General features: G+C 41.1%; 1 protein-coding gene and 1 long non-coding RNA gene across 4 annotated transcripts in view; one reads left to right on the top strand and one right to left on the bottom strand.

Moving 5' to 3' along the window:
• LOC139034715 (uncharacterized) overlaps nucleotides 1–23,296 on the top strand; it is a 55,175-nt gene that overhangs the window by 5,589 nt on the left and 26,290 nt on the right. For 2 of the 3 annotated variants that reach the window (XR_011487215.1, XR_011487214.1), the window contains exons 2-5: nucleotides 3,428–3,516; nucleotides 4,742–4,781; nucleotides 6,067–6,187; nucleotides 7,257–10,141. This is a non-coding gene — a long non-coding RNA (uncharacterized lncRNA). Of the gene's footprint in view, nucleotides 1–3,427; nucleotides 3,517–4,741; nucleotides 4,782–6,066; nucleotides 6,188–7,256; nucleotides 10,142–17,500; nucleotides 17,584–23,296 lie in introns of those variants that run through there. The other variant, XR_011487216.1, reaches the window with a different exon arrangement.
• Nucleotides 15,992–23,296, bottom strand: part of CASR (calcium sensing receptor) — a 30,427-nt gene continuing 23,122 nt past the window's right edge. Inside the window, exons 5-6 of the mRNA XM_020908137.2 lie at nucleotides 20,725–20,848; nucleotides 15,992–19,018 (exon numbers count right to left, since the gene is read on the bottom strand). Of these exons, the coding sequence (XP_020763796.2) occupies nucleotides 17,496–19,018; nucleotides 20,725–20,848 (1,647 nt within the window). The 3' untranslated portion in view covers nucleotides 15,992–17,495. The remainder of the gene's footprint in view (nucleotides 19,019–20,724; nucleotides 20,849–23,296) is intronic.

Genomic DNA, 23,296 nt, shown 5'->3' with positions numbered 1-23,296 from the left:
AATTTTATTATGTGATTACTCTATTTAAACAATTCTCCATTATTAAGCATTTAGATTGTTTCCATTTTTTACCTATATAATTAATGATGCATAAACATTGTTCAATATAAACTCCTGCCCATGTATGTTTATCGATTAGAGGATGCTAGTATTTCAGTTTCCTTAGTGAAGATGATCGGATGTCCTAATTTCTTGGGTTGGGTTTAGTTTATATTTTCAAGCCCCAGGATCCTTGGTATTAGGGAAATACAGGGCCAAAGTAGAGAGAATTCTCAATTGGGAAAAATGGGATTGGAAGTAGAAAGTAAACTTGCGAACTTATTTCAGTAAATAGGATAATGAGAGATACAAAAATTATGCAAGCAAGGCATGTAAGAGCCTATGTAAATACCGAAAAATAAAGAATGGCCAGATAGTATTTCAGATATTTGTCTGTATTTTTGCTCTTATACATTTCCCCTGCCCTTTCAAACTAATGGCCACCCTGTCCTCATTGTCTTAAGGAAGGGATGTTACATGGCAGAAAGCAGAAGTCTGTTAGACTTTCTGGCTTCTGTTTCTAAGAGGTTACATTCCAGAATGGGGAGAGGTAGACAAGGCATTTGTCTGAAACCTAAGTGAGACTTGAAAATGTTGTCCTGGCTAAGTGGAAGGGAAGTGATCAATGAACAGAGATCTCGGGGGTCTGGAGTAAAGGAAGGTGGTAGCGAAACCCGAAAGAGGAAGTAACTTCAAGCTGCTTTCAGGCATGTGGGATGCTAGGCAGCCTTGCAGAGATCTCTGTGCCGAAGGGCGGGGTGGGAGCAGAGGGGCAGGCTGACTGGAATGGTGGACAGCTCTGCTTGAGACTGGGAGCCAGATTGTGACCCTTCTTCCCCCACCTTTGGTGTCATATAAGGCTCTAGGACAATGGCACAACCCAAAGTAAGAAAGGGGAGCCCTCAGAGAGCTAAGGCTCTATCAATGAGAACTCAAAGTAGAAACAGAAATACAGAAACTCAAGTTATAGTTCCTTTAATATTTGGGCTTATGGTTCAAAAATTATATCCACTCATTTGTTTTCCTATTTTCTGTAAAAATTAATAAAAATTTCCAAACTCCTAACGAATGGGAAACAGTGTCATTCTTAGCCACATTGCTTCAAATACTGGCATATATTTTTATGGGGCAGAATTGTAGGACATAAACCACATAAAATCTGATAATATCATGGAGTTATTTTAAAAGTATCTGACATTCCTTCACTATTTCAAGGGAATGAATCAGTGATTTGGATACTTAATTAATTTATAATAATCAGAAGCTTTAGAACTTTAAAATATGTTTTAGTTTTTATTAATTTTCAGTGTGCATAAATGTGTTTTATAATTCAGTGAAGTCAAATAGTGACTTATCAGGGTCTCTACTGTTCTGACTTGATCTATGAGTCAAACTTGGGATTTTAAGAGCCCGAGTTTTATTCTTTCTGGCTATCTTGCAAAAATAACATTTCTCATAACCAGGTTTGTGATAAGGATTGGATAGAGAACATTACAGGTAAGATTATCTGGTAAATTCCCAGTGGGAAACTTCTCTTTGGAGTCTTTTAACCTGGTTTAATTGGCCAAATAACTCCTTAGGGGACTTTAATTATTCAAGCATAAGGACCTAATGCTTTCTAGGGAGGAGATGTTGAGATGAGATAGATACATAGATAGCTAGATGGACAGATGGATATGATAGAGACAAAGAAATTGAATGGATAACTGCTTTTCTAGGCAGGTCTGAATTAGAGTGCTAGCTCCTCCTTGGTACATATGTGACCTGGGGTAAGTGGGTTAAACCTCAAAGTCTCATGTGCCCCCAGAGTGCTAATGGTCTCATGGACTTCACACCATTAAGCAGGCTCATACAAGAGATGATGTCATCCAATGCTGCTGGCTCACATGGCCCTCAGTATTCACATCCCCAGGGCATTTTTCTGATGAGCCTCCTTGACAGAGAAAGACTTATTTATGGAGATGGGCCATTTTATAATGTGCAATCCTTCCAGCAGAAGTTTTAAGGCTGCTCATTACCAAGTAGGGGTTTAAAAGCAGCTAACTTTTTTCTCTCTTTCTCAACAATTTAAAAACATATTATACAGATGGCCCATAACTGTAGATTCCCTAAATTTTATTCTTGTATTGATAGCAATTATAACCAGTTATATGGTCATCAAGCTGATTAGATCTTGTCCCATGGTCTTAGGGGAATTGGAGACAAGAATAAATGCAGAAACCCTTGCTTTCACTTGTGTTGTGGATTCTGACCAAGTGGAAGAAAGGACTAAGACGTAGTCAAGTCCATGTCTTACCTGCAACTCTCTGGTCCACAAAGTAAGCTTAAGTTAGCCAACCTCCCTTACATTGGAGTTCGCGGAAAACTGATGTTCTTTTCCAGCAGAAAAGAGAAGTGAAGCTTTTAGGGGGCTTTCTCACTGGGAGTTTTCAAGTCTAAGAGACTGTGAGGCAGTGATTTTCAAATGCATGAGGACAAACCTGGGTATCTCCATGTGGTAAGTTGAGAGGAAGGACATGCAAAGTTGAAAACCCAGATTTGTATATGTTTGGAGGACCAAAGATAGCTATATTTAAAATATTGTGAGCTACATATGGTACATGCTGTGCTTAGTTGCTCAGTCATGTCAAACTTTTTGCGACACCATGGACTGTAGCCCACAAGGCTCCTCGGTCCATGGGGATTCTCCAGGCAAGAATGCTGGATTGGGTTGACATGTTCTCCTCCAGGGGATCTTCCCAACCCGGGGATTGAACCCAGGTGTCCCACACTGCAGGCAGATTCTTTATCCTCTGAGTCAGCAGGGAAGCCCAAGAATACTGGAGTGGGTAGCCAATGGAGTGGGTACCCCAGTTGGGTAGTCAATCCCTTCTCCAGGGGATCTTCCTGACCCAGGGGTCTCCTGCATTGCAGGCAGATTCTTTACAGCTGAGCTTCCAGGTAAGCCCACATATGCTATGACATCTTTCTAATTCTTATCTAATGGGATGTGAGTAAATAAAGCTTGAGAAACTGCTTTAGGTTGCAAAAGAAGGTACAAGAATGTGTAAAAGAGATATAACCCCAGCGTTAGATAAGTAGGGACTCAAGAGCAGCTGAATCAACAGAGACACAGGGCAGGAAGGGAGCTCAGGGACCCTCCATCCCAGGGTCAGCAAACTACAGCTGAAAACAAAAAATCAAAGGAAGAATAATATCTCATGACATGTGAAAACTATGTAAAATCCAAATTTTAGTGTCCATAAATAAAGTTTTATGAGGATAGAGCCATGCTTATTTTTTGTGTGTAATGTCTATTGCTGCTTTCGTGCTACAATGACAGAGTAGAGTGGTTGTGACAATGAGTGGCCCACAAAGCCTAAAATATGTATTATCTGACACTTTACAGGAAATTTGCTGACCCCCGATCTAGCTCAGTGTTCAGGCACAGAAAATGAGGTCAAGACAGGGGAAGTGGCTTGCTCAGATGGCTGAACAGTGAGTAGGCTCTTAATATTATGCACGATACTTTTCAGTCTATGTCTTTTTAGTTATTATTACTATGTTGACAGTTCTTGTCTCCCTTTAAACCTCTTCTAGCTCCAAAGATCTTTCCTAGTAGGATGTTCTAGAATGTATCCATAACTGTTTTTAACAAAGATAGGATATGTTTTCTTTCCTTCTAATGCCCTTTTAAAGGATATTCAGGATTTTTCTAACCTTTCTAACTGAAGCATCTTGTGACCTGCATGAAATGTCTTTATCAATTAGTTTCCAAATCCACCCTTTAAGGACTTTAAGACGATTAGGATCTGTTGCCACCAAGTGGCTAGTGGCACCTTGGTTATGCTTACCCAGCTGAGCTATCAGAGAGTTATAGTATAACAGGTTTTAATGGTTGGAGCCAATATTAAATTTCAACCACTTAACACTGAACATTGGTTACAGAGATCATAATGTTGTCTTGTCAACTGTTAAAAATAGAGGTTACCCCTCTCCCCCATCTTGCTTTGTTTCTTAGATAAGCATAGTCCTTAGTGCTTCCTTAGTCACTTTTAAAGTCAGATGTAAAGAAATGCAAAATTAAAAATATAAGTGGGTACTATTTTCAAGACTTCAATTGTCGTTAATCATGACCCTGTTGTTAGACTATATCACAGTTTTCTAACTCATTCTGTTATTTTCAATTAAGTATCACTCAAAGGTGTTTGTATAGTAAAAGCCTTTGCAGTTTGCTGGCATTTACTGTTTTATTAAAGGAGAAGTTGGTGACTCTAACTCTGCTTATAAATCATGAGGATAAGAGCCTGCTCATCTTTACAGCTTTTTATTTCTCTCACATTTGGGTGAATTGTGTGTTCATATTTTGCTTATTTTTATACTGGGTTTTTGGTCTTTGTTTTCCATGATTTCTAAAAATAACTTATGTATCAGAGATACTGCCCATTATCTGTGATAAATGTTGCAAATATTTTCCCCTCAGTTAGTGATTTGTCGTTTGATTTTACTTTTGGTATTCTTTTTTGTGATGTGACAGTTTTCATTTTTACATAGTCAACTTTATTAGTTTTTTACTGAATCTAGATTTCAAATCATATATAGAAAGCCTTTCCCACATTTAGGTTCTAAAGGAATTCACCATATATTTCTTCCAGCATTTTTATGATTTTATTTTATTTTATTTAATTTATTTTTTTTTTATGATTTTATTTTTTATACTTAGAACTTCTGATCCATTTGGAGATTCTTCTGTATAATCTGAGGTATGATCCAATTTGATCTTTTTAAAAATGGTTACCTAGTTGTCCTCAGATCATTTATTTGCCCCAGTCATTTTGAGATGCCACCTTTATCACATTCTAAATTTCCATATATACATAGGCTTAATTCTGGAGTCTGTATTCTATTGCATAGTTCTGTCTACTCATGTGCCAGTACCAAACTTTAATTATAGAAGTTTCATATTTTAATATCTGGTACAGTATAAGCTACTTTGACCTTATAGTTCTTCTCTTTTAAGTTTTTTAAAAGAGGTATTCTTGCACGTTTATTTTTCCACATGAAGTTTAGGAATTTATAAATTAACTTAGGAAGAGCAGACATCTTTTTAATGAGAGTTGTTATATTTAAGGGCATGAACTATCTTTCCATTTGTTCAAGTCTATTTTTGGGTGTTTCAGTAATGTTTTAAAGTTTTTCTCATGTTAATCTTGCACATTTTTGTTAAGTTTATTCCTTAGAGTTTATTTTTTGTTGTTGTAGCTATTGGAAATAGGACTTTTTCCTCTATTATATTTTTGAGCTGGATATTGTTAGTGTACCTAATGACTATTGATTTTTATATGTTAGCTTTACATCCTGCTAATTTCAGAATTCTTTTATTGCATGGTTACTTTTGCCATCGATTCTCTTAAGATTTTGTGACTATAATGTTATGTAATCTGTAAGCTCTTGCTTTAGAACTGAGGTTATATATTTTATTACATTAAGGAAATACCCATTAATTCCTATATTTTGAGTGCTTTCTTTATGTCAGGAATGGGTGTTGATTTTTGTCAAATATGTTTTCAGCTTTTATGGTGATAATCATAGGATTTTTCTACTTAGATCTATTAATATGGTGAATTATTGTAATGTATTTTCTAATAACAAAGCACCCTTGTATTCCTGAGCTAAATTCATTGGGCATGTGTATTATTTTCTTAATGTTGTATTGCATCCTGTTCAATAATATTTTATTTTAAGATTTTTACATCAGTGTACATAAGAGATATTGCTCTGTCATTTTTACAGTGTTGCTTTTGTTGGGCTTAGGAATCAACTTTATGCTTAATTCATGAAAAGAATTTGAACTTTTTCTTGTCTCTAGAATAATGTATTGGGACTATCTGTATTGGAAGATGTAATGGCATTTCCATTTGAAACTGAGTCTGATGCATTTTTGTGGATAGCTATTTGATACAGTTCTCTACTTTTTAATATGGACATCAGTCTGTTTAAACTTTTTACCTCAACTAGAGTCAATTTTTTTTTTTCCATACCACACAGGTTGCACAATCTTAGTTCCTTGACCCTTACCAGGGATTGAACCAGGGCCCTTGGTAATGAAAGCACAGAATCCTAACCACTGGACCATCAAGGAATTTCCATGGATATAGACTGTATTTTGGTAGGAAATTAGCCATTTTATCAGACTTTTCAAATGTATTTGCATAATGATGTACAAATAAGTTGCTTAAGATTTAAAAAAATATGTTCTATGTTTCCATGGTTATTTATCTTCTGTCATCTATCATTTTGTTTGAGTTTTATTAGTTTTTCAGAGAATCAGAATTTTTGTTTTTTTAAAATAAGCTCTCCCTTAATCAGCTCACCTAGGACTTTGCCGGTAATTCAGTTATTGTCCACTAGGTGGTAGCAGATGTCTTGGCTCTACAATTCACAAGCTCAAATCAATTTTCTACTTAAATTCATTGTATTAATAGATTAAAACTATATATTTTTCAAATAAAAATTAACATTAATTAAGTATTTAAATAAAAACTTTATTAAATATTTCTTTTGGGATTGGAATGAAAATTGACCTTTTCCAGTCCCGTGGCCACTGCTGAGTTTTCCAAATTTGCTGGCATATTGAGTGCAGCACTTTCACAGCATCATCCTTTAGGATTTGAAATAGCTCAGCTGGAATTCCATCACCTCCACTAGCTTTTTTTGTAGTGATGCTTCCTAAGGCCCACTTGACTTCACATTCCAGGATGTCTGGCTCTAGATGAGTGGTCACACCATTGTGATTATCTGGATTGTGAAGATATTTTTTGTACACTTCTTCTGTATATTCTGTGTATTCTCTTCTTAACATCTTCTGCTTCTGTTAGGTCCATACCACTTCTGTCCTTTTTGAGCCCATCTTTGCATGAAAAGTTCCCTTTGTATCTCTAATTTTCTTGAAGAGATCTCTAGTCTTTCCCATTCTATTGTTTTCCTCTATTTCTTTGCACTGATCACTGAGGAAGGTTTTCTTATCTCTCCTTGCTCTTCTTTGGAACTCTGCATTCAAATGGGTAAATCTTTCCTTTTCTCCTTTGCTTTTTGCTTCTCTTCTTTTCACAGCTATTTGTAAGGCCTCCTCAGACAGCCATTTTGCTTTTTTGCATTTTTTTTTCCTTGGGGATGGTCTTGTGATGCCAAAGAACGCTCAGACAGCCATTTTGCTTTTTTGCATTTCTTTTTCTTAGGGATGGTCTTGCAATGCCAAGGAATGCTCAAACTACTGCACAATTGCACTCATCTTGCACACTAGCGAAGTAATGCTCAAAATTCTCCAAGCCAGGCTTCAGCAATGTGTGAACCATGAACTTCCAGTTGTTCAAACTGGTTTTAGAAAAGGCAGAGGAACCAGAGATCAAATTGCCAACATCCACTGGATCATCGAAAAAGCAAGAGAGTTCCAAAAAACATCTATTTTTGCTTTATTGACTATGCCAAAGCCTTTGACTGTGTGAATCACAATAAACTGTGGAAAATTCTGAAAGAGATAGGAATACCAGACCACCTGACCTGCCTCTTGTTCTAACAACAGTTAGAACTGGACATGGAACAACAAACTGGTTCCAAATATGAAAAGGAGTACATCAAGGCTGTATATTGTCACTCTGCTTATTTAACTTATATGTAGAGTACATCATGAGAATCACTGAGCTGGATGAAGCACAAGCTGGAACCAAGATTGCTGGGAGAAAAATCAATAACCTCAGATATGCAGATGATACCACACTTAATGGCAGAAAGTGAAGAAGAACAAAAGAGCCTCTTGATGAAAGTGCAAGAAGAGAGTGAAAAAGTTGGCTTAAAGCTAAACATTCAGAAAATGAAGATCATGGCATCCGGTCCCATCACTTCATGGGAAATAGACGGGGAAACAGTGGAAACAGTGTCAGACTTTATTTTTTTGGGCAAAATCACTGCAGATGGTGATTGCAGTCATGAAATTAAAAGACACTTACTGCTTGGAGGGAAAGTTATGACCAACCTAGATAGCATATTAAAAAGCAGAGACATTTATTTACCACCAAAGATCCATCTAGTCAAGGCTATGGTTTTTCCAGTGGTCATGTATGGATGTGAGAGTTGGACTGGAAAGAAAACTGAGTGCCGAAGAATTGATGTTTTGAACTGTGGTGTTGGAGAAGACTCTTGAGAGTCCCTTGGACTGCAAAGAGATCCAACCAGTCAACTCTAAAAGAGATCAGTCCTGGGTGTTCATTGGAAGGACTGATGTTGAAGCTGAAACTCCAGTACTTTGGCCACCTAATGGGAAGAGCTGACTCATTTGAAAAGACCCTGATGCTGGGAAAGATTGAGGGCGGGAGGAGAAGGGGATGACACAGGATGAGATGGTTGGATGGCATCACCCACTCAATGGACATGATTATGGGTAAACTCCAGGAGTTGGTGATGGACAGGGAGGCCTGGTGTGCTGCAGTCCATGGAGCTGCAAAGAGTCAGACACGACTGAGTCACTGAACTGAACTGAACTAAGTATTTCTTTATTAGAAATCATATTGACTGTTTACACATATATATACTTTAAAGTCTAAAAGGCAAGGTATACAAAAATGTTTTTCATTCTACTGTTAGCTAATTCTATTCTTATCTATGGACAGGCTAGAATGCTATTTTTACATTCCTTCTGATGTTATTTTGTTATCCTATCTATCTGTAGAAAACTGGGTAACACACGTTTCTTGCAATTTCCTTCTGTACTGGTTCTAGAATGGTTCTGGTTCTGGATGTAGGGACTCCAGGAACAATTTTCCTGCCCACTTTCTTGTCCATAATTTCCATTTCTTATTTTCAGAGTTTCACTTTTATTCCTTCTATTGACAAAATCAAGAAATGAAAACCTCTGACCTGCTGAGACCAAAATCCCCATTCCACCAGACTACTTTCTTCAATTAGATAGCAGTAACTTTCCACTGATTCATAGGATGACATCAGTTTTTTTTCCCATCAGCTTTCTAACTGGAAACTAATTTAAACTATTTTACATATGATGATACTTATCTTGCCACATTCTAACCACAAATCTGAATTGCTACAATTAATTTTAGAAAGAAAGTTCTATGCATAGAGTTTTTTCAGCTAAAATGTAAAGTTTCTGTGCAATAGCTTAGCAGACATTTATAAAGTTTAAAAAAATAAATTATTGGGCTTTCCTGGTGACCCAGTGGTTAAGAATCTGCCTGCCAATGCAGGGGACATGGGTTTGATCCCTGGTCTAGGAAGATGCCACATACTGAGGTGCAACTAAGCCTGTGGGTTGCAATTACTAAGCTCACATGCCCAGAGCCTGTGTTCTGCAACAGGAGAAGCCTCCACAAGAAGCCCATAACCGGCAATGATGAGAGTGTAGCCCCTGCTCCCTGCAGCTAGAGAAAGCTTGTGTGCAGCAATGAAAACCCAGCCCAGCCAAAAATAAATACATTCATTAAAAAAAAAAATTCCTTACTTTTATTGGAAAATTTCTACACACTCAGAAAAATAGTGCAATAAACACCTCACATCACCACTCAGATCAAGCAATTATTATTATTTTGCTGAACATTTCAGTGTATATCTGTATTTTTAAGAAACATTTAAAAATAGTTGCAAACACTGTGCTTATTTACACTTAAATAGTTCAGCCAGCATCCCCTAAAAATAAGGACATTTTCTTACCTAACTATATTATCACCCCTAAGAAAATTAACAATACTTCCTTACTTTCATCTAATAACCAGTCCATATTCTCATTTCCCAAATTTCATTCAAATGAAAATTTCACACACTTACTTTTGGTTTCTTTTTAGAAATTTATGATCTAGAGAGCCCTTTACAAACAACACTGACTTTTCAACAGTACAAGAAAATTTGTCTTACTTTTCCTTGTAGTATCATTTAATTCTAAAAGCAGATTGTCAGTTTTATGATAACAAATCCCTATTACCATGTGAAAGTTTTCAGAAGTTGCAGTGGTTTGAAGCCACAAAATCTTTTTGGTCTGGCTGGTTCTTCCATGGCACCTGAAGGTTTGCAGCTGCAGAATGTTGGAGCCAGAAAGCCCACTGACATGGAAGTAAAGGTAAGTGTAACAGTCTCCTACTGCTGCTGTAGTAAGTTACTCCAAGTGCAGAGGCTTCAAACATCACAAATTTTGCTGTTTTCTAATTCTGGATGTCAGGAGTCCAGAAAGGTGTTGGCAGGGCTGTATCCCTTTTTTGGAGACCCTAGGGGAAAACCTGTTCCTGCTTCTTCTGGCTTATTAGCAGCCACCTACATTCATTGACTTGTGGTCTCTTCCTCCATCTTCAAAACCAGCAGCATAACATCTTTGAATCTCTCTTTAAAAAAATTATATATAGTTTAAAAAAATTGAAGCATATAGTTGATTTACAATATTATATTAGTTATAGGTGTACAACATAGTGATTCAATACCTTTAAAGACTATACCCCATTTAAAGTTATTATAAAATAATGTCTTTATTCCCTGTACTGAACAATGTATCCTTATAGCTTATTTATTTTATATATAGTAGCATTGTCAAGAGCTTCCCAGGTGGTGTTGGTGGTAAAGAACCCACCTGCCAATTCAGGAGACATAGGAGATGTGGTTCCATCCCTGGGTCAGGAAGATCCCCTGGAGGAGGGCATGGCAACCCACTCCAGTATTCTTGCCTGGATTATCTCATGGACAGAGGAGCCTGGCAAGCTACAGTCCATGGGGTCACAAAGAGTTGGATACAACTGAAGCAACTTAAGCACAGCACAGCATTTTCAAATTTCTGCCTCTGACCCTAACTTTCTTGCTTCTCTCTTCAATTTATAAGCACTCTTGTGATTACATTGGGCCCACCTGAATAATCCAGAACTCTCCCTATATCTTAAAGGTCAACATTCAGAAAACTAAGATCATGGCATCTGGTCCCATCACTTCATGGGAAATAGATGGGGAAACAGTGGCTGACTTTCTTTTTCTGGGCTCCAAAATCACTGCAGATGGTGATTGCAGCCATGAAATTAAAAGACGCTTACTCCTTGGAGGGAAAGTTATGACCAACCTAGATAACATATTAAGAAGCAGAGTCATTACTTTGTCAAATAAGGTCCATTTAGTCAAGACTATGGTTTTTCCAGTGATCATGTATGGATGTGAGAGTCAGACTATAAAGAAAGCTGAGCGCCAAAGAATTGATGCTTTTGAACTGTGGTGTTGGAGAAGACTCTTGAGAGTCCCTTGGACTGCAAAGAGTTCCAACCAGTCAACTCTAAAAGAGATCAGTCCTGGGTGTTCATTGGAAGGACTGATGTTGAAGCTGAAACTCCAATACTTTGGCCACCTGATGGGAAGAGCTGACTCATCTGAAAAGACCCTGATGCTGGGAAAGATTGAGGGCAGGAGGAGAAGGGGATGACAGAGGATGAGATGGTTGGATGGCATCACTGACTCAATGGACATGGGTTTGGGTGGACTCCAGGAGTTGGTGATAGATAGGGAGGCCTGGCATGCTGTGGTTCATGGGGTCGCAAAGAGTCGGACACGACTGAGTCACTGAACTGAACTGAACTCCCTATTTCAAGATCAGGCTGATTAACAATGTTCATTGCATATGCAACTGAATTCTCCCTTGCCCATGTAACATAACACATTCACAGTTTCCGAGCGTTAGGTCCCAGATAAAATTTGGGGCCACTATTCTGCCTGTGACAAGAACTGGCTAGACAAAGATTCATTAGTTACTCACATGAGTCCCACTGCAGCCTTATGTATCTGTTTGTTCTGCATTGGAAGTTTTGGAGCTTCCCAGTTTTGGGGCTAAAGAATCCGCCTGCCAATGCAGAAGACATAAGAGATGTGGGTTCAATCCCTGGGTTGGGAAGATCCCCAGGAGGAGGAAATGGCAACCCACTCCAGTATTCTTGCTTGGAGAAGCCCATGGACAGAGGAGCCTGGGAGGCTACAGTCCATAGATAGGGTCGTGAAGAGTCGGACAAGACTGAAGCGACATAGCACGCATGTAAGCACACACTCCATTGTACCTTGGCTTTATTAGTCCTTAAATCATAGCTAAAGTACTTCAGGTAAGAGTGTGTTTGCTCCTGTTTTCTCTCCCTGCCTCTCTCATTTCAATGAAGTTGTGTAACTTTACAAAAGAAAGAAGCAAACAGTAAACTATTTTCCTTCTCTGTATTCCCCTCTCTCCAGTGAAACTTAATCCATGTTATTCTGTGTGGACATACGATTCTGTGTCCTGCCCTCTTCCTTACTGTTATTTCTAAGTTTGATTACCGCTTTGACCTCATGCACATACTGTCATATCTGATGTGTGTGGGTGGGCTCTCCTGCAATGGGATCATAGTGTAATTTCCTCTGCCATCCCCAAGGTGAGGGGTGTCTGGACACTTTCCTGTCTGCATCTGCAGTGTGTCTGTGCTCCCCTGGTTGCAGGCCTCCCTGCACACGACCAGGGGTATGGAGGTCATGTATCCAGAACACATAGGTACTAATTAATTTTGCTGCCTGTTGGCTTATTTCCCTGGGAGTATATTCATAAAAGAAAATTTACTGGCACAAAAGTTAAGAGGGATCTGTTAAACCAATTGCCTGAGGATAATTCAGAAAACTTGAGCAGCCCACAGTTGGTTCAACTAAGGATAAGATCATAATAGATCACATCAAGATTCAGGAAGACTTGTGTTTCATCAGGCTCCAAGAAGGTCTTTCTGATATGCTCCAAAGATTTGCTTTTTGAAGCTCATTGTAAAGGCCTTACATTAAATTTTCCTTGGTTTGTTTTTCAACTAAAATTTTAGTTGAAAATTTTGTTTGTGTGCTTGATGCACTAGCTTCTCTTGTGATTAAAAAAACAGGCAAAGGATAAAAAAGAATCCACCAGTCAAAAAATTGTGAAGAATAGGGCCACTCAAGTTATTGAAATCTTTGGTGTGATTTTTTTCTTTTTGACTGGTGGATTCTTTTTTATACTTTGGCTGTTTTTTAACATTAATTCTTTATTATGGAAATTTAGAAACCCATAAAAAAATAGGAGTAGAAAACTGAAGCTTCAACAGCCATTGACTTTCTGCTGTTCTTTCTTATCTTTCTCTCTACATACTTGTTTTCTCCCCCATTGTGGTTTTTTAAGCAAATTCCAGGCATCCTATGATCTCACCCATAAATACCTCAGAGTGCATCATGCTTTGTTAAATGACCATAACGCTGACAACAAAGCAAATGAGGTAAAATGTTAATAATAAGTGAATCTAGGTAGAAGGGGTACAGATGTCTTTTGAGCTGCTTATTTTTGCAAAATTTATATAAGCTTCAAATGATTTATAAATAAAAAGTAAAAAAAAGTGCAAACAAAAAATATGACTGTAATATGATCACACTTGATAATCCAAGAAACAGATTTTTTTCTTTTACTGTAAGTCATGTTCCTAGAAAAAAATCCAGAAAAATATTAAGAAGGAAATAAGTCATTCATAATTCTAACACCCAGATGTAATCACTATTAAACAATTGTGTATTATGTATCCAGGCCCTTAAACGAACCCAGATACGCAAACTTTTGCATATCATTTAAAAAGTTCAACAGTGCTAATGAGTTTATAATCAAATTCCCGTCCTCCCACCCCTCTGCTGTCCCACCCGCTGAGTACTTGCCCCTGCTTGCTCTCTCTTTTATCTGTTAGCAGCCTCTCTTTCATGGCAAAATGCCACATGCAGTTCTGTCTTCACAGTATCTTTCTGATTTACCACAGCTGTTAAGATGAAAGGGAATCAAATTTTGCTTATTTTTTCTCAGCAGGGTGTGTTTTTCATTTTGTGTTTGATCTTAAAAAATGCTTTGTTTGTGGGCAGTGGATACTGCAGACTGGCTCATTCATCACCCACCTTCCTCCAGCACGTCGTCCTGTACTGCAGAGGTTGGAGGGCAAAGGCCACTTTCCCAAACTTCCTTTGGAAGAGTTCTGCATGTGACTGATGGGAATCTTGGAAAGGTGATATGAATGGGGCCAAGCACAGTGGCGGAGAACTTTGGTTCCTCCAGCTGCAATGAAGGTTCCAGTGCCTGGATCCCTGTGTCGTGGGTGTTGAGTGCATGGGAGGTAGTTAAGTTTTTTTTGTCAAACAACCCTGTGAAGGAATTAGGAATTTCTTTGGCAGTGGAGGGCAAGGAGAGACCTGAGACCTGCTGGTAATTCCCAGGCCCCAGTGCTTTCTCATGAGAGATCTGGCAGGCCTGGGAGGGGCCTCGTGGTTGGGACAAAGTGATGCAGCCACCAAAATCACTGTGGATTCTATGCCCTGGGGACACAGATGTCTCAGAGGATGTCAGAATGGAGACATAACAATTACTAGGGGCTAGATATGAATGTTCTCAGAGGGACTTCCCTGGCAGTCCAGTGGTTAAGACTTAACCTTCCAATGCAATGGGTACAGGTGCAACCCCTGGTCAGAGAGCTAAGATCACACATGCCTTGAGGTAAAAAACTCAGAACATAAAACAGAAGCACTGTTGTAACAAATTCAATAAAGACTTTAAAAACAGTCCACATCTAAAAAAGATAAAAGAAAAAAACAGTGTTCTTAGAGATGTCAACAGGAGCTGTGGATGTTTGGGGAAAACTCCCTCCTCACACTATAGAAGGGGGAAGGGAGAAACCTCTGAACAGACCCCTGAAAACCTAAATTGATTCAGAAAATTCTGAAATTCAAGAGAAAACCCCAGTTTGACTGAAATGAAGTTTCTGTCAGGCTGAATAGGAATTTGAGAGGAAACTAGGTTGTGACAGAAAAATAATGCAGATTCATAACTGACACCCTGATTGTGTGCTGAGAGTCATACCTGCTACAAATGACAGAGGACAGTGATGTTCAGTCTCCCTTTCTGACAAGAAGGTAGGGAGAGGCCACCTTATTTGCAAGCACTTGTTGAAGTGGAGCTCACCGTGAATGGTGCGTGTTTTCCCTGAGCAACCTCTTCCTCCAGCTCAGCCATGAGGGTGAGCCACTTGTCAAAGCAAACTTGGGATGGATGAGTGTGTGGCATTTTGCATTGCAAAGTAGCTGCTTCCACTTGGCTGCTTTGACCAGCAAAATAAAAATAAGATAAAAACTTGTATTTAAAACAAGCAAATAGAAAAATTAAAACCAAGCCATTAAATGTTCAGTCTTTTTTTAAAAAAGTCCAGGTAAAATGTTAAATATAAGTCTTCACTCTGCTCTGGGCTTTGCTCAGAGGTGTGACCAGGGTGGGAGTGGCAGGCTGGGTCTGGTTTGGGGGAGCAGATGCCTCAGATCTTCCTGTGTGAGACCTTCTCTGTGTCTCCTACATGACGCCCTCTAGTGTCTTTTCATCCAGATTGACAATTGTAATTTCCACAAGTCTTTTTTTTCCAAACTTTCAACTTTAATTTTTTTAATCTTTTGGCCTCGTTGTGTGGCATGTGGCATGTGGGATCGAACCTGCGCCCCCTGCATTGGCAGCATGGAGTCTTTACCATCGGCCTACCAGGGAAGTCCCTTCCACAATTCATTTTCATGGTAAAAATCAAGGAAAGGTGGCCCTTTTGGAAGAAAATGGTCAGAAAGTCATCAAGAACTGTAAACTTTGTGGCGTCACACAGGTTTGACTGGCTTAAAAGCAGCATTTAGAGAGATCTGAGAGTCGGCTGCCAGACTGGGATAGTCTTCCCTTGGTGCTAGACATCTTGGTTCTGACACCACAGAGGTGGGGGGAGCATGGGGCCCTTAGGGGACTGATGTTCGGCTTCACCATGAGCTATGGTGTTCAGGACCCCTTGGACTGGGCCCTAGAGTTCTTGGGCTTACTATGGAGAAAGTTAGTGTGATCAGTGGGTTTGTTGTTAAAGTGTGAATGGTTAAATAAATGCATTGTTTTCTATTTTAAACAAGTGAAAAAAATTACAATATCAGTAATAATATTAACTAATATTTATTGCGTGCTTACTATGGGCTAGGCACCATGCTAAAATACTTTACATACATTTATCTCATTTAACCCACATAAGAGCTCTGAGGGAAAAGAATGATTATACCTCCATTTTAGACACAAAGAAGCTGGGGCTGAGTGAGGGCAAGGTTCCCTGCCTGTGGTCACCCAACCTGTGAATGACAAACCCAGCACTTAACCCCAGCTCTCTCTAGCTCTGGAACCTGACTGTTCAGCAGTATGCGGTTCAACATTCAATCCTGTAACTACCCATGGGCAGACTCCCACTGCTGGAGGGAATCTAAGGACGGCATTGGGGAGTGCCAAGAGTAATAACCCATGAGAGCTCTCTTGGAACCACGTGTTCTTACCCCAGAAACTGGCAGGAGGTCAGAGACTGGGAGCTTATTCTTCACAGGGGAAGGCATGGATCTGACTTCAGGAAGCGTTTGGGGTGGAGAAAGAGGGAGTTTCTGGATCACTGGGCCCTGAAAGGGCTCATTTAGGGCTTAGCTCATTGGGGTGTGGGTGGTGGTGGTGGGGGGGGCAAAGAAAATGGAACTCAATAATACTGTCTTATATCAACCAGACTGGGACATTTTTTCCAGTTTATATTGTCCATGGACTATTAAAACAGAAGCATTTTCTTAAGGATAAAGCTACATATGACAATATTAATTACAGATACAGTTCACTGGATTCGTGCAGTCCCTTCCCAGCAGTCTGAGGTGATTCCTGAGATCTTGGAATCTACACATGGCATCACCATCACACTCTGGACAAAATCAGACGTACTGTTAGAGGATGGATGCTAACCTTCTCCATGTCACATGACAGCAGCAGCAAGTAGGAGACCACATATTTAATAGTTTTCATAAATAGGAGGGGACACATTCACCTTACAGCTTTGGACATTTCAAGTTCTTCCCACTGTCAAAGTGTTGGGCAGAACTGGTGACATTCTGTCTTTCACACTCAACTCTAGTGGTGGCCAATATGAGGTCCTGTCACTCTGCACAGGTTTGTCTCTGGACCAGGCTGTCTGCAAAGTTCAGGGCAGACGTTTCAACATTAAAAACAAAAATCAAACCAAAACAACAGCAACAAAAACAAGAAATAAAACCCTAGGGGGAATAGGTGGGTATCTTAAAGCCATGGTTTTACCTCTGGACTGTTGGGTGGGATAGAACAGAAGAGGAGGATGGAAGCAGGGATAGGAAAGGCGAACCTGACTACAGGGATCTCAGCACTCATAACCTAACCACAGAAGCACACCGCTCCCCTCTTTTTCATTTTAATGGGGACATTATTTCATTCACTGTCGTTTATAGCAGTGCAGCTAAGTTCCAAGCATTTGGTGGGTCTTATCCCTCCTTCCTGGAGGAAGGGAGCCGGGGGGCAGTTCCTCATCCCTGTGGAGAAGGTCATCCTGGGAAAACTGCCTGGATTCCCCCTGAACTGACTTTCTCCTTCCCTTTTAAGAACGCAGCATGTTTTCTGTAACAGTGCTGCCTCCGCCGCTGATGACAAAGCTCCGGGTATTAGACACTACAAGTGCCGGGGACATCTCTTCGGGGTCCTCCATCTCTAGCTGGTGGTCCTCACCCACAGGGCCCTGCAGGCCTGTCTCCTGGGTGGTCAGTTCCGAGTCCGTCTCCCCGCACTGCAGCGGGAGCAGCGCCTGGTGTTTGGTCAGGGCGTCGTTGTTTTTCTGGGCCTCCAGGGAGGTCTGGTGCGTGGAATTCCTGGGAGTCACGGCGCTCTTCTGAGGCTCGTCAAAGCTCAGCGAGAAGGTGACGGTGCCGCTGCCGAAGATGACCTTCTGCTTGCATCTCGGCGGCTGCTGCGACTGTGGCTGCGGCTGCGGGGTCGAGGGTGGCTGCGGCTGTGGCTGCTGCGCGTTGTGTGGGCTCAGGGCCAGCAGCTGCGGCTGCTTCTGCCTCTCCGGCTGCTGCTGCGGGAAGGGGTCCTCACTGTTGCTCTTGCTGCTGATGGAGGAGGAGGGGGTGGATCCTGTGGAGCCCCCCAGGCTGCTGGACCGCTGGCGGGAGACGTTGCTACGGCGCAGCGTGGCTCGGGCGGCCACCTTGAAGGCGTGTGCCGCGGTGCTGCAGCGCACCTCCTCGATGGTGTTTCGGGACGGCTTGAAGAGGATGATGTAGACCTTGTTGAAGAAGATGCAGGCCAGCAAGCCAAAGCTGGCCGCCAGGATGGCGATCACCTCCACTGCAGAGACGAACTTGCCGTAAGTGCTGGCGTAGGCGGGGATGAAGGAGATCCAGACGATGAAGAAGATGAGCATGCTGAAGGTGATGAACTTGGCTTCGTTGAAGTTCTCCGGCAGCTTCCGGGACTTGAAGGCGAAGAAGAAACAGATGGCAGCCAGCAAGCAGGTGTAGCCGATCAGGAAGCCCAGCGCCATGAGCGAGCCCTCGTGGCAGGTGATGAATATGATCTCGTCCTCCAGCTCGTGGTTGCGATAGCTCGAGGGGGGCGCCGTATTGAGCCAAATGGCACAGATGACAATCTGCATGAAGGTGCAGAGGAAGACCAGCAGGAACTGCAGGTTGAGCCCCCACCACTTGCGGTGGAAGCTGGTGGGAATCTTGGCCTCAAACACCAGGAGGACCCGATTGGTTTTCACCAGGATGCACGAGATGCAGAGCACGAAGCTGATGCCAAAGGCCGGCTGGCGCAGGCGACAGGTCCAGTCCTGGGGCTCTCCAATGAAGAACAGGGAGCTGGAGAAGCAGCAGAGCAGGGAGAAGAGGAGGAGGTAGGAGAGTTCCCGGTTTGTGGCCTTGACGATGGGTGTGTTGCGGAACTTGATGAAGACACCCAGCACAAAGGCTGTGAGGAAAATGCCCAGCACAGCAAACAGCATGAGTGCGATCCCAAAGGGCTCAGTCCAGGACAGAAACTCGATCTCCTTGGCGATGCAGGAAGTGTGGTTCTCATTGGACCAGAAGTCATCAGGGCACTTGTCACAGGCACTTGCATCTGTAAAGTGTCACAATGAAGGGGTTAGTACTGAGTGGCAGAGACTGAAATGTGTGAGTGTGAATGTGGTGATGAGGGAACTTTAAATTTGCTGTGTTGATGAAATAACTGTGATTTTTACATTGTCAGATAATGTACTGAACCCTGACTTATGCTTAATAATATGCTTTGATTTCATGCTTCTTTGGTGGTTCTGTTATTTTTTCTTTTGTGCTGTGCTCAGTCCCTTCAGTTGTGTCCAACTCTTTTCGACCCTATGGACTGTAGCCCACCAGGCTCATCTATCCATGGGATTCTCCAGACAAGAAAACTGGAGTGGGTTGCCATGCCCTCCTCCAGTTTGTATATACGGGGGCTACTTTTTGAAAAATTTTTAAATTTTATGTTGCAGTATAGTTGATTAACAATGTTGTGATAGTTCAGGTTTATAGCAAAGTGATTCAGTTTATACACAAACATGTATCTATCCTTTTTCAAATTCTTTTCCCATTTAGGTTGTGACATAACATTGAACTGACTTCCCTGTGTTATACAGTAGGTCATTGTTGGTCATCCATTTTATATATAGCAGTGTGTACAGGTCAATCCCAAACTCTAGGAGGGCTACTTGCTTCCTTTAACACTACTTGATGATGTATCATTCAGCAAGCACAGAATGATCAGTCTGATCAGAATGATCAGACAGGTGGCTGCCCTGCACACTGGGGTCTGGCACTGTCCACCAATTTTCACAGTGATTCACACTCAGTCTGACTTATTTTGGACATAAGGATGGGCTTTGTAGACACGCCAGAGCAGCCTTTTAGATCATGGCTAAGTACTCCTCTATTCTGACCTGTGCCTTCCTCACTCCACATCAATGGCTTTCTAGTGAGGGTCGCTGCAGACTCATTTGACCAACAAACGTTTACTATGCCTCTGCTGTGTCTTAGTCAGTGTGCAGTTTTGGGGAGTGAAAGGAGCATGGGCTTTGCAGGCAGAGATCTGGATGCGAATCCTCGCCCTGCCACTTATTATTTGTGTGACTTTGGTCAGGCTCCTTAACCATTCTAAGCATCAGTTTCCTCATTGGTGAAATGGAAGCAATAATAACTCCATCATGGTAGTGAGGATGGAATGAGTTAATAATAATGAGAAAAAATTATATTTACTATTTATTATATATATATATATATATATATATACTCCAATATATATATTGGAGTGCTTCCAATATGTCAATCAAATATTTCTCTATAACTTATCATTTGTTTTACCAGTTTTATCTAATTTAATCCCCCAAACTCTGTAAGATAGGTTTATTATTATTCTCACTTTATAGATGAAGAAACTGAGGCATAGGAGAAACATAAATAAGATAGTAAGTCCAGTGCAAGGCACTCTGTAGATAATCTATTGTGACCTATTAACTCTGGAGCCTGGAACATTCACAACTTTGTCTATTCAGGATCACTGAGCTCTAAGAAAAGAAAAACAATACTGGAGTGCAGTATCGATGTAAGAGAAAGATGTGCAACAGATGTGTTTGTAAACTTTTACAGTATTGCAGAGGTACCTAATGTTCCGATTCTATCCCCCTCAGCGTGCAGCCCAGTGTGACGCTGAGCCGCACCGTGTTAAATGAGAAAGCGCCCTTCCAGGGACCTCGCTGAGCCCTGGGCCCAGAGTGAAGGGGGCTCTGCAGCGCGCCAGGGCTGCCGCTATACCTGTCTCGTCGCTGTACTCCCCATCCGGACACTCCACACACTCAAAGCAGCACGTGGGCTCCCCCTCGATGATGCCCTTCCTGGTCCCTGGCAGGCAGTCTCGGCTGCAGTTGGAGAAAGGTACCTGGAGGGCGGAGATGACAACAGTGAGGGGCTGAAGCTTGGGGTCAGTCTTCCCGCTCCTCTGACATGTGTCAGAGGGAGGAGCTGGGCACCAGCACCACTGTGGCAGACTCAGGCCCAATCCAGGCAGAGGAAGAGCCAGCGGTCTGTGTTCCTATTATCTCTGAAGGGGACAAATGCCTACGGGAAAGAGCAGGCGCGCGCACACACACACACACACACACACACACACACACACACATCTCAGTGGAATTTGAGGAAGATTAATTGTTGGGAGTCTACGCAGTAACAAAATCCTCCCTAAATAGCCTTCCCTTCCATCCTCTACAAGTCCCAGAAAAAGACATCTGTTTACTTTTCACAGCACTAAAAGTTTGGGACAAACTACAGGACACAGGGATATGGACCTACACCCAGAGGGAGAGCCACAAGGGGAAATGCTGAGACAAGGGGACATTTGAAAATGAGACTTTGAACTTTGTAGTAAAATGTAATTCCTTCAGTTTTCTTTTATGCTTTACAGGATGATTTCTGAGATGCTTGCAACAACTCAGTGAGGTAGGCCTGACAGGAATGGAAGAGGCGAAAGTAAATGGATCAGAAAACTATACCAGGTGATTACTAACCAAAAGAAAGCTGCAATAGCTACATTAACTTCAGATAACATAGTTTTTATTTATTTCCTTAATGGACTTCAGGTGCACAGAGTTTGATTAATCATAATCCTTAAACTATTATTACTTGTTCATGTTTGAGCCACTTTGGCTAGTCATTTTTAATGTGTGTGTGCATGTTCAGTCACTCAGTCATGTCTGATTCTTTGTGATCCTGTGGACCACAGCTTGCCAGTCTCCTCTGTCCATGGGGTTCTCCAGGCAAGAATACTGTAGTGGGTTGCTATTTCCTCCTCCAAGGAATCTTCCCGACCCAGGGATTGAACCGGTATCTCCTGCATTGGCAGGTGGGTTCTTTTACCACTGAGCCACCTAGGAAGCCCCTCATTTTTAATGACTACCACCCAAAACAGAAACTAGGACCAGGATAATAACCTACATCTAACTACATACTCCTCTTTCCACTTAACTTCCTCCCCACCACATAGTATTACCTGAGATGACCATCATCCTTGTTCACCAAAAGCAAATAATACTAAACTTTCAAGGAACCGAGCAATCTTATACAAACTCTAGCAGAGATCAGGAAAATATATATATTCTTAAAGGAGCACCTTCCAACTAATTCTTGTAAGCCCAGTATAATAATCTTGATTCTAAAATAAGACAAGGACAGTATGAAGGCCCATCTCACTTATTAAGTTGTCTTCAGAGGTAGAGCTGAGTTGAGGATTTGTGTCCAAGTGATTTATAAGGAAAGTTCTCCCAAAGGAATCAGGAAGAGAATGGAGGAAGTGGGACATAGGAGGCAGGAGAAGAAGCAAGGCTATGATCCTGAGCAAAATCCCTCTGACTTCTACCCCATCCCCCGGGGGAGCTCTGGACTGCAGGTTAGGCCCCAACGCTGTCCTGATCTGAAGAAAAGGGCTAGGGCTTTCACACTTCCAAAGCACTCAGAGGGGAAGGGAAATGTAAATTCCTAGGCTCTTCTGAGGTTCTCCTTTGCCTCTCTGAGCCTGTAGGCAAAATGGGTTCCATTAGCCTACAGGCAGTCTCTGAAAAAGAATATCAAGTTCTGATTATTGGAAGTAAAAATGTATAGAAATCCTGGAGATACATGCAAAGGGTAAGGACTCTGAAAGGATCTGGAAAGAGTAAAACTACTTTCTACTACTTGAAAACAGATGAAAAGTACTAAAATAACAGACAAACTCAAAGGGCATGATCAACAAAATACACCATGATCATGCTGAGTTTCTGCCAGGAGTGTAAGCAAGTTTAATACTAGAAATTCTGTGTCACTCACTGCAATAATAAATTAACACAGAAAAACATGATCATCAATGGATGAAAAAATATTTGATGAAGTTTAACACAAACTAGTGATAAAAATGGGGTCACAAAGAGTCAGACACAACTAAGCGACTTCACTTTCACTTTTCACTTTCATGCATTGGAGAACGAAATGGCAACCCACTCCAGTATTCTTGCTTGGAGAATCCCAGGGATGGGGGAGCCTGGTGGGCTGCCGTCTATGGGGTCGCACAGTGTCAGACATGACTGAAGTGATTTAGCAGCAGCAGCAGTGATAAAAAACTTAATGATGTTGGACCGAAAACAAAATTCTGTAAAGCAATGATCCTTCAATTACAAAATAAATAACTTTTTAAAAAATTAGAAAAAAACTTAATGAGAGTAGGAAGAAATATCTTTACCTTGAAAAAAAAATTCCCAAATTCTTAGCATAAACATATGATACAATATTATTTAATTTAAAATAAATAAGGGTGCTTATTTAAAATAAAGGTGCTTAGTATCACCATTATTATTATATA

Source organism: Odocoileus virginianus, chromosome 4 (genome assembly GCF_023699985.2).
Source record: "Odocoileus virginianus isolate 20LAN1187 ecotype Illinois chromosome 4, Ovbor_1.2, whole genome shotgun sequence".
In the NCBI taxonomy this organism is placed as follows: Eukaryota; Metazoa; Chordata; class Mammalia; order Artiodactyla; family Cervidae; genus Odocoileus; species Odocoileus virginianus.
The sequence above is the reverse complement of the archived record's forward strand: the minus strand, read 5'-3'. Positions and strand labels throughout refer to the sequence as shown.